This window comes from Arachis hypogaea, chromosome 10, assembly GCF_003086295.3.
Source record: "Arachis hypogaea cultivar Tifrunner chromosome 10, arahy.Tifrunner.gnm2.J5K5, whole genome shotgun sequence".
Taxonomy (NCBI): domain Eukaryota; kingdom Viridiplantae; phylum Streptophyta; class Magnoliopsida; order Fabales; family Fabaceae; genus Arachis; species Arachis hypogaea.
The window spans coordinates 93,474,269-93,486,027 of record NC_092045.1 but is presented as its reverse complement, the minus strand read 5'-3'; the positions used below and the strand labels follow the sequence as shown (position 1 = coordinate 93,486,027).

The following is an 11,759-nucleotide window of genomic DNA, read 5'->3' as shown; positions in this document are numbered from 1 at the left end:
TCCGACATATAGCATTCAACTTTTTGAGGAGTTTCAAGGCACCACTCCTGCAGAGGCTAATTGTCAATATTGGCTATTTTAGAACAATGCATGAATTCGATATGCGTTACCAGAGATTATGTGAGCGGGGTGGGGGAGGCTTACAAGCAGTGGTTAGACCGGATCCCTTGACAGCAGTATGCCTTGGCATATGATGGTGGACATCGTTAGGGCCATATGACAACTAACCTAGTGGAGTGCATTAATGGAGTATTGAAAGGGGCACGCAATCTTCCGGTCACAACCCTTGTTAAGGCAACATTTTACAGGCTAAATGCATTATTCACAAGGAAGAGAGCTGAGGTTGAGGCTCGTATAAGTGCAGGACAACTATTCTCTGAATATGCAACTCAGAAAATTCTGTCAAATCAGCGCTCAGTAGGGAACATCCAAGTTAACCTATTTGATAGGCAGAACGAGGTCATTGAAGTGCGCGAGATGCCAAGTGGGTTGGAGTTTGCAGTAAACTTGTGCCTTCAACATTGTGGTTGTGGTGAGTTTCAGGTGGATCGAATTCCATGTCGCCATGTATTTGCCTGCTGTGTAAACCAGCGCTTGGATTGGAAACAGTATGTGCACGAGGTTTATACGATGGGTGAGATCCGAAAGGTATACAAGACTCGATTCAGGCCACTAGGAAACCCAACAACATGGCCAGTGCATCAAGGACCAAGACTCGTACCCAATCCCCACCTCAAGCGAGTGGCCAAAGGTCGTCCTAAGAAAACTCGCTTCTTGAATGAGATGGATATTCATGATCTACGTAGTCCTAGACGTTGTAGGCTTTATGGCGGTGAGGGTCATAGCCGAAGAAGATGCTCGCGCCGTGGTGAAACTAGTGCTAGTGGATCGGCTCCAAATTCGTAGTCTGTGACCTTAGTTGTTTCCAACATCTCATTTAGTATGATATTTAGTTGTAGTTTGTGATCTCAATCATTTCTATCATTATATGTGTAAGAATCGGTATTTTTACGAATAAAATCATTTAAATATCCAAATTAAATTCTGGAAATTTAAGACGAGAATTTGGAAATTTAAATATAATTTTTGAACTCAGTAGGCCCTTTCGAGTCAGAAAATTTGTTTTTTGTAAAAAACCGTGAAAAATTACGAACCGGCAATTGAACCGGTTGAATCGGTTCAAGTATGCCCGGTATTGCACGAGAAATAGTGAGAACGGTCAAACCTCTTAGAAATATATTAGAAATGAAAAACCGGACGTTAGTGTTAAAGATTTGGCCCAAGTTGGGCAGAATGGGATAAAAATGCTAGCGGATTGAACCGGGCCCAAGTTGGGCCCAAGTCCCACATATATAAGGGCTCATTAATGAACCCATTCATCATTAAACACACACACACTTCAGAAATTGAGAGGAGAGGAGGAAGAAGAAGAAATACTATTCACTCCCTCTCTTCTTTTCGCAATATCTTGAGCTACTGAGCTCCGATCGCCGCACCGTTTGCGGCTACACGTTCCTTGGGACGAGCCCTACAAAACCCAGAAACAAAGTAGTAAGGTATCCACGAAATCCTTTCTGTTCCTCCCTTCAAAGTTTTGAAAAATATAGGGTTTTGGGTTAAATGAGATTTTATGATTTTGGATGTTTAGGTTTGCTTTAATCCTTACTTAGCCTTGGATTTTGGCCATCAAATCTGTTGGGAGAGGTAATAGATACTAAACCCTTGTGAAATTTGATTTATGTTAAGTCCTAGGTTGATTTGTGGTGATTTATATGTGTATAGTTTGATTATTGTGTAATTGGGAGCTTTTGGAGGTTATTTGTGCTTGTTGGAGTGGAATTGAAAGCTTGGTTTAGAGTTGAGAGCTTGCTTGTGCCCATTGTGGGTTAAAGGCATATTGAAAATCGGCCAAGGTATGGTTTCGGTTTCCTCTATGTAGTATATAATATTCATGGACACTTAGGTTAGTGACCCATAGGACAGGTTTGGATTTGAGTGGTTGTTTGAGTTGTTGAATGATGATTTATGGTGAATTGATGATGGTTGGGTTTTCTCATAATGAATGGTAATAATATGATGAGGATGAATGATTTTGTAGTTGAGAAGTGAATTGGGTGAATTATATGATATTGATGTTAATGAATTGGTAATGTAGTTGGAAATTGTTAATGAGGATTGAAATATGTGGTAGGCTTGGTATAATAGGTCATAGAGTGCTGATTTTGATTAGAATTGGAGTTTGGAATGGCTTGGTTTGGTTTTGGTTATGTTTTTCAAAGAATTGAGGAAATTGTGTTTTGGGTAAAAGTCAGTTTTTGATGAACTTTGTCTGATCATAACTTTCGCCTCGGTTTTCAAAATATGATGAAATTTGTTTAAAATTAAAGATATTTGAAAACTCTTTAAATCGATATAAAGTTTGTGAAATTTAGAATTTCGTAGAGGAAGTTATGATCATTCAAAGTTGGTGATAAAAATCTGAAATTCTGCAAAGTTGCAGAATTTCAGGATTTTCTGATAAGCGTGCACGCACAGCCTTGTGAATACGCACAACCCTGTGAAAATTCTATTCTGTGCGAATGCGACCTGTGCGTACGCACAGGCAGGGGAATGGGCTCTGGTAGCAGTGCTAGAACAAGTTGTGCACGCGCACATCAATGAAGAATTACGACCTGTGCGCGCGCACATGTCGGGAAGGGACGTCTGTTAGGGGCCCATGCACAGCTTATGCGAGTGAATAGACTCTGTAAATTTTAGTACTTGTGCGTACGCACAACCCTGTGCATACGCACATTTCAAAATCTTCCTGGGTGCACACGCACATCCCTGTGCGAACACACACGACCTGTTTCATAATTTAAAATTTGTTTTCAACTATTTTACCTTCCCAACAAAGTTGTAAGCTTCTATAACACCATTTTAAGGCTTTTGGGGATTATTTTGGGTAATAAATATGGGGATGATCCTAGGAGAGTTCGAGTTGGAATTATTTAAAAGGGTTAGAGGATGGAGGCTTAGGTTTCTGGTGTACTGAGGATGGGTTTAGTAGAATGTGAAGGGAGAAAGATGTATGAATCCGCGATTTTGACGAATTAGTGAGTTTGGAATAGAAAGTCGTGGATGGATGATAAACCATTATTTTATGATTTATATTGTGTTTAATTGAGTGGTTTTATCAAGTATTTACCCACTTATTCATATGATTAGCATGTATTTACAATTCCTTCCCAAAATTGTTCCATGGTTGAAAACCTGCTTCCTAGAGATCTTTTTATTGTGTATTTTAATTCTCCTTTATACCATTCGATGCCGTGATCCGTGTGTTAAGTGTTTCAGGCTTCATAGGGCAGGAATGGCTTAGAGAATGGAGAGGAAGCTTGCAAAAAGGGAAGGAGCACAAGAAATAAAGGAGACGACCAGCGAACAGCGACGCGCACGCATGGCTGACGCGTGTGCACGATTTGGACAAAATCACAGTGACGCGTACGTGTGCTTGATGCGTACGCGTGGATTGGAGTACACGCAAACAACGGGAGCGTGTTCCTGACGTGCACGCGTGGAGAGGAAAATCGTCAAATGACGCGTACGCGTGACATGCGCGATCTGCAGAAAATTCAGGAAACGCTAGGGACGATTTTGGGCCGCGTTTTGACCCAGTTTTCAGCCCAGAAACACAGAATATTGCCAGGGAACGTGCAGAGACTTACCGGATACTGAACAGAGAGCGGATAATTCACAATTTTAGGTTTTAGATGTAGTTTTTAGAGAGAGAGGCTCTCTCCTTTCTCTTAGGTTTTAGGATTAGGATTTCTACTTCTCAATTTCCAGGTTTAATGTTCCTTTTATTTATTTTCCCAATTTAATTTATGAACTTTTTCATGTTAGATTTGATTTCTTTTATTAATGCAAATTGAGGTATTTCAGATATATGATTTCAATTTAGCTTTTTATACTCTTAGCTTTAGTTGAGTAATTAGTAACACTTGAGTTATGAAACTCAGCTATTGATTGAAATTGGAATTCTTTGCTGATTAATTTGTACTCCAATAACTCTAGTCTTTCCATAGGAGTTGACTAGGACTTGAGGATCAAATTAATTAGTCCGCTTGACTTTTCTTTATTTAGTAAGGGTTAACTAAAGTGGGAGCAGAATCCAATTCTCATCACACCTGATAAGGATAACTAGGATAGGACTTCAATTTCTTATACCTTGCCAAGAGATTTTATAATTATTAATTTATTTTCCTTGCCATTTAAATTATCTGTTCCCTATTTCAAAAACCCAAAATTATACTATTTTCTTTAACCAATAATAAATCATGCCTCCCTGCAATTCCTTGAGAGACGACCTGAGGTTTAAATACTTCGGTTATAAATTTTATTGGGTTTTGTTACTTGTGACAACTAAGCTTTTGTACGAAAGGGATTCCTTGCGGGTTTAGAAGCTATACTTGCAACGAAGATTTATTTTGTGAAAATTCTAGACTGCGCAGGAATTCAGTTCCTCAAAATGGCGCCGTTGCCGGGGAATCGCAAACGTGTGCCTTATTATTGATCATTGTAAATATTTTCTTTTTCTTGTTTATTTATTTTTTCTTTTTTATTAGTTACTATGAGTTCTCACCCCCATCTCTTTGAGTTTGGTTCTAATAGTGTTGAAAGGAATGGAAGCTATAACAGGAACATGCATCAAGCTCAAAACAATCAAAGATGAACGGAACCACGAGGATCTGATCAACCCTTTAGGCAACAATACCCTCCAAGATACCATGGACCATGACCATTCCAGAATGCATGTCAAGACAATAGTTATGGTGGACGCTTTCGTGACAACCAACGCCCACTAGATTACTATGGTCAAGAGCTATTCCGAGGTGCGTACCAAGATGATAGATATGGTGGACCCACTTGTAGTTACCAACGAGCCCCACCCTATGCTTATGAATCACCTCGACAACATACATTTGAACCACCATACTCACAAGCCACCTACAACCATTCACCTCCATATGACCCCAATCCTCATCCACCATACTAGCCACCTTATGAGTCGAATGAACCATACATAGAACCACTCCCATTCCAACACAATTACTCTCATGAGCCACCACCTCAATGTTCACCATCTCCATATCCTTATCAAGATGAACCACCTTCCTATCATGAACCCTTCCTCCCAAATAATGAACCCTCATATCCACGCTAATCTCCAATGGATAACATCCTTCGTGGTCTTCTTCAAGGGCAAGCAAAGATGAAAAGAGATGTACTAGAATTCGCGACCACCTTAACCGAGGTAGTAAATCGATTAGCTTCCCAACATCTGAGCACTCAAAGTACTCCCATGGCTACATGTGGAGAATCGAAAGAAGAGCGTAGCATGAAGGAGACACTAGAAACTCCGGTGGACAATGAGGAACATGGCTTGGTATTGGAACAAGTGGAGGAAGCCATAATAGTTGCAGGGGAAGAATTAGTTGAAGATTTAGGAGAAGTTGAACCTCTATGGGAATCCAGAGTTGTGAAAAATTCCGTCAAGGACATTACAATTGATGCTAAGAAGGATAGTGCACAACCCTCAAAGCAGGTATCTTATGAAGAACTGGATGGAATAACCCAAGGCACGAGTTTCCTTGAGAATGATAGTCACGAGTCAAGTTCTCCTAGATGGGCAACTCCGAGCTCTTTGTGGCTTTAGGAGTAAGAGGGAGATGGTTAGTGGTAGGAGTCGTCATGCAAGATTCAATATGGTGGAAAGCTCAAAGTTTAAACGCAAAGGTTGGTGTAAAGCTTAACTGAATGGGTCTAGGAAGCTGTTTGGATGCCTTAGTGAGAATTCGGACTACTTGCCACCCAGATGGAACAATATTGCTCAACAAGAAAACGGGTGCAAAAGCAAGGTTTGGGATCTTGGAATCTGTTCTGACATTCAACACCCCGGAAGCCTAAGAACCTGTTTGAAACTGTTCAAGGGCTTTACATGCCTTGTTTGGGACCTCATAGGCTGTTGGAATTCCAAACACTGGTGGAGATTTTTGGATGAATACAAGTACAAGCCACCATAACAGGAAGCTCGTCAAATGTCCAACTTAAGGACTTTAACCAAAAGTGCTAGGTGGGAGACAATCCACCGTGGTATGATCGTTCCATTTTCAATTTTATTTCGTTTTTTGTTTGTTTTTGAGTTTTCTTTTATTTTATTTTATTGAGCCTGAAATTATTCATAGCATCCACATTAGCATTGCATTTTGCATCATGCATATAAAAAAACCCAAGCGAGTGCGCAGGCCACGCGTGGGCGTCGAATGGAAATCGGCGAAAAGATCCAATGCCCAGAAAGTTGGGCTGGAATCACGCGGCTGGTGTGCGTTTAGCACAAAATGGCCCACGCATTCGCGCCCCTGACGCGAACGCGTCACTTGCACCACACTCATCCCACGCAAAAGCGTGAGCGACGCGTGGATTATATGGACCCTATTGGAAACAGAGAGTTGCGCGAGAGACGTGCAGGAGTGGTGCGTGGCGCACAAACCATGCAATGCGTTCGCGTACCTCACGCGTATGCGTCCCCTGCAAAAAATTCAAACCACGCATATGCGCCATTGACGTGCGCGCATGACTATGTAAAATTGGCATAAATGATGTTTGGCCAGAAAATTGTGTTGGTGTGGGGCTAGAACTATGCTGGGAGCACAAGCCCCATCACGCGTACGCGTCCCTGACGCGTGCGCGTCGCTTTTCCACAATGGCCATCCACGCGTACGAGTCCCCGACGCATACGCGTCACTTAAACTTTATGTGATCCACGCGTACACGTGCTGTACGCATCGCATGCGAGGCATGATTGAACAATCTCAGCGCCTGATCATCTTTCCCCCAATCCTAATTCTTTTTCATTCCTACTTCTTTCATTCTTCTTTCTTTCTTTTCTTCTCCCCTTCTACTCTTTTATCCTTTTAATTTGCTGCATTTATTTATGGTTTCATTATTTTGGTTTCTTTTATTCTTTCTTTTTCATGCATTCTTATGTTGGTGTTAGAATTCTATTTTGGTCATACCTTACTATACTTGAGCTTGTGGATTTTCTGAGGAGTGATTTGACAAATGCACTTAATTTTGGCACTCATATATATTTGGGTTATATTATTTTTATTCCTATTTTCACATTGCACCCCAAGTGTTTGTGAAAAACTCCTATGGCATTTTGAATCATATTTTGTTTTTCTCTTCTACTTTCATGCCCCTTTTTCACAACACTTGGATGCCACATGTATTTGGGATTATCTTTCACAATTGTCATAATTACACATGCTCTTTAATTTGGCACATCTGATACTTGATGCTTGAGCTATACTTCTCATGCCTATTCCTTGTATGCTTTTACCTCTTGCATCTATTTCATTATGAATTGCCTTTTCGCTCTTAAATGACGTCTTACCTACATGTTGTAGCTACCATGTATTTAAGCTATTATCCTCTTTTGGAATTTATTATCACTTGGAATCTCTTCCTCCTGGTTCTTTGATTCTCTATATTTAATATTCTTCCTTTTCTTTCTTCTTTAGACATGGGTACCCAGAAAGAAAAAGAGAAAGCCACTACCAAACCACTAGCAGGGAAAGGAACCAAGAGACCTCCAGCTAAGGCGCCTCTATCTACAAGCGTCAGTTGAAGCTACCCGTCCACTTGCACATCTTCTGTGGGTTAGTTACTTCTTTTCCAACACCAATGTTTAATTTTCTTTGTTAAATTAGTTGTTGCATTTGCATCTTTGATTGCATGTTTGTTACATTGTGTGCATATTTTACCACTACTTGGTTGAAGTAATATTTTCTCTTTCAAGAAACTTTTTATAGTATTTCACTAATTTAAATTAAAAACTTTTTGAAAAACTTGTTTGAAAAAATATTATTTTGGAACATGGTTTAGAGCTCGAACACACAAAACCAGTAAGATTTTAAGCCTATTTGATTGGTTGCATTTTATCAACAAATATTTTATTTTTGGTGTATTTTTCTCTCTAAAATTGTGATCTTTGTCTTGCTTAATTCTATATGTTCATTATTTGATGTATGCATACACTTACATGATTGAGGCCTTGTTTCACTGAGCTTACATACCCATATGGCCTTACTTTTCATTATCCTTTGCAAACCAAAATTGAGCCTATTTTACCCCATTTGTTCTTTATTTTAGCACATCATTAACTCTAAGCAAAAAATAATAATGTCCCTAATTTGAATCATTGGTTAGCTTAGACTAGTGAGAGTGCTCACAAATTAAGTGTGGGAAAAGTGGGTTTGGAAATGTTTAGTTTAAGAATTGGGTATTTTATATCTTTATGAAAATGTGAAAGAAATATTTAAGACATGTTCATGCATTCAATAATTTAATCATATGCATTGAGAAAAACAAAAGAAAAAAAAGAGAGAAAAAGAAATAATATATATGAGAAAAAGAAAAGAAAAAGAGCAAACAATAAAAAGGGGACAAAATGCCCCAAAGTAAATGGTGAAAGCAATGCATATGAGTTGTACTCAAATTCGGATGCATGAATATGTGGAAAACATGGTTAATGGATAGTTAGGTTTTGTATTGTGATTACATGGATTGTCTTAAGTTAGGTGGGAAAAGTTTAGGTTAATTAAGGATTCAGATTTTAGTCCACTTAACCAAATACAATCATACCTTGACCCTAACCCCATTATAACCCTCAAAAGACCTCTTAATTTGTGTATTTTGTGCATTAAATTTTTGTTGATTGTTAGATGAAAAGCAAGCCTTAGAAAGCAAGGTTAGTAGAAAATTGAGAGATTGAACCTTAAACACTTGAGCGATTAGAGTGCATACACTTCTAGTGAGCGTTCGATGCTCAATTCCTTGTTCCCTGCTTTCATGAGCTATTTTCTTCTTGCAAGTTATTTGTACTTTATTTTGTGATTTGAATTAATGAAATCTAGTTCATATTTGTTCTTGAAGGATTTGTTTACTTTTAACCAAGTAGAAATATTTTGCATGTAGTTGCATTCACATAGATAGGTTGCATTTCATGAGTCTTGCTTTTCCCTAGTCATTTATTTTATCTCCTTACGCTAAGCGTGAGGACATGCTAATGTTTAAGTGTAGGGAGGTTGATAAACCATTATTTTATGATTTATATTGTGTTTAATTGAGTGGTTTTATCAAGTCTTTACCCACTTATTCATATGATTAGCATGTATTTATAATTCCTTCCCAAAATTGTTTCATGGTTGAAAACCTGCTTCCTAGAGATATTTTTATTGTGTATTTTAATTCTCCTTTAAACCATTCGAATTCGTGATCCGTGTGTTAAGCGTTTCAGGCTTCATAGGGTAGAAATGACTTAGAGAATGGAGAGGAAGCTTGCAAAAAGGGAAGGAGCATAAGAAATAAAGGAGACGACCAGTGAACAGCGACGTGCACGCATGACTGACGTGTGCGTACGATTTGGACAAAATCACAGCGACGCGTACGCGTGCTTGACGCGTACGCGTGGATTGGAGTTCGTGCAAATGACGCAAGCGCTTGCCTAACGTGCACGCGTGGAGAGGAAAATCGTCAAACGACGTGCACGCGTGACCGACGCATACGTGTGACATGCGCGATCTGCAGAAAATTTAGGAAATGCTGGGGACAATTTTGGTTCGCGTTTTGACCCAGTTTTTGGCCCAGAAACACAGAATAAAGCTAGGGAACGTGCAGAGACTCAACGGATACTGAGCAGAGAGTGGATAATTCACAATTTTAGGTTTTAGATATAGTTTTTAGAGAGAGAGGCTCTCTCCTCTCTCTTAGGTTTTAGGATTAGGATTTCTACTTCTCAATTTCCAGGTTTAATGTTCCTTTTATTTATTTTCCCAATTTAATTTTTGAACTTTTTCATGTTAGATTTGATTTCTTTTATTAATGCAAATTGAGGTATTTCAGATATATGATTTCAATTTAGCTTTTTATACTCTTAGCTTTAGTTGAGTAATTAGTAACACTTGAGTTATGAAACTCAGCTATTGATTGAAATTGGAATTCTTTGATGATTAATTTGTACTCCAATAACTCTAGTCTTTTCATAGGAGTTGACTAGGACTTGAGGATCAAATTAATTAGTCCGCTTGACTTTCTTTTATTTAGTAAGGGTTAACTAAAGTGGGAGCAGAATCCAATTCTCATCACACCTGATAAGGATAACTAGGATAGGACTTCAATTTCTTATACCTTGCCAAGAGATTTTATAATTATTAATTTATTTTCCTTGCCATTTAAATTATCTGTTCCCTATTTCAAAAACCCAAAATTATACTATTTTCTTTAACCAATAATAAATCATGCCTCCCTGCAATTCCTTGAGAGACGACCTGAGGTTTAAATACTTCGGTTATAAATTTTATTGGGTTTTGTTACTTGTGACAACTAAGCTTTTGTACGAAAGGGATTCCTTGCGGGTTTAGAAGCTATACTTGCAACGAAGATTTATTTTGTGAAAATTCTAGACCGCGCAGGAATTCAGTTCCTCAAAATGGCGCCGTTGCCGGGGAATCGCAAACGTGTGCCTTATTATTGATCATTGTAAATATTTTCTTTTTCTTGTTTATTTATTTTTTCTTTTTTATTAGTTACTATGAGTTCTCACCCCCATCTCTTTGAGTTTGGTTCTAATAGTGTTGAAAGGAATGGAAGCTATAACAGGAACATGCATCAAGCTCAAAACAATCAAAGATGAACGGAACCACGAGGATCTGATCAACCCTTTAGGCAACAATACCCTCCAAGATACCATGGACCATGACCATTCCAGAATGCATGTCAAGACAATAGTTATGGTGGACGCTTTCGTGACAACCAACGCCCACCAGATTACTATGGTCAAGAGCTATTCCGAGGTGCGTACCAAGATGATAGATATGGTGGACCCACTTGTAGTTACCAACGAGCCCCACCCTATGCTTATGAATCACCTCGACAACATACATTTGAACCACCATACTCACAAGCCACCTACAACCATTCACCTCCATATGACCCCAATCCTCATCCACCATACTAGCCACCTTATGAGTCGAATGAACCATACATAGAACCACCCCCATTCCAACACAATTACTCTCATGAGCCACCACCTCAATGTTCACCATCTCCATATCCTTATCAAGATGAACCACCTTCCTATCATGAACCCTTCCTCCCAAATAATGAACCCTCATATCCACGCTAATCTCCAATGGATAACATCCTTCGTGGTCTTCTTCAAGGGCAAGCGAAGATGAAAAGGGATGTACTAGAATTCGCGACCGCCTTAACCGAGGTAGTAAATCGATTAGCTTCCCAACATCTGAGCACTCAAAGTACTCCCATGGCTACATGTGGAGAATCGAAAGAAGAGCGTAGCATGAAGGAGACACTAGAAACTCCGGTGGACAATGTGGAACATGGCTTGGTATTGGAACAAGTGGAGGAAGCCATAATAGTTGCAGGGGAAGAATTAGTTGAAGATTTAGGAGAAGTTGAACCTCTATGGGAATCCAGAGTTGTGAAAAATTCCGTCAAGGACATTGCAATTGATGCTAAGAAGGATAGTGCACAACCCTCAAAGCAGGTATCTTATGAAGAACTGGATGGAATAACCCAAGGCACGAGTTTCCTTGAGAATGATAGTCACGAGTCAAGTTCTCCTAGATGGGCAACTCCGAGCTCTTTGTGGCTTTAGGAGTAAGAGGGAGATGGTTAGTGGTAGGAGTCGTCAT

The 11,759-nt window shown here is 39.3% G+C and overlaps 1 protein-coding gene across 1 annotated transcript; it reads left to right on the top strand.

Moving 5' to 3' along the window:
* The first annotated feature begins 216 nt into the window (after positions 1–216).
* Positions 217–906, top strand: LOC114924546 (uncharacterized). The gene has a single exon (XM_029289406.1). The coding sequence runs from the start codon at positions 217–219 to the stop codon at positions 904–906; it is 690 nt and encodes a 229-aa protein (XP_029145239.1).
* Positions 907–11,759: the final 10,853 nt, after the last annotated feature.

What these genes read in the sequence shown, in the direction of transcription:
- LOC114924546 (XM_029289406.1), top strand. Translation starts at nt 217, where the DNA reads ATGACAACTAACCTAGTGGAGTGCATTAATGGAGTATTGAAAGGGGCA.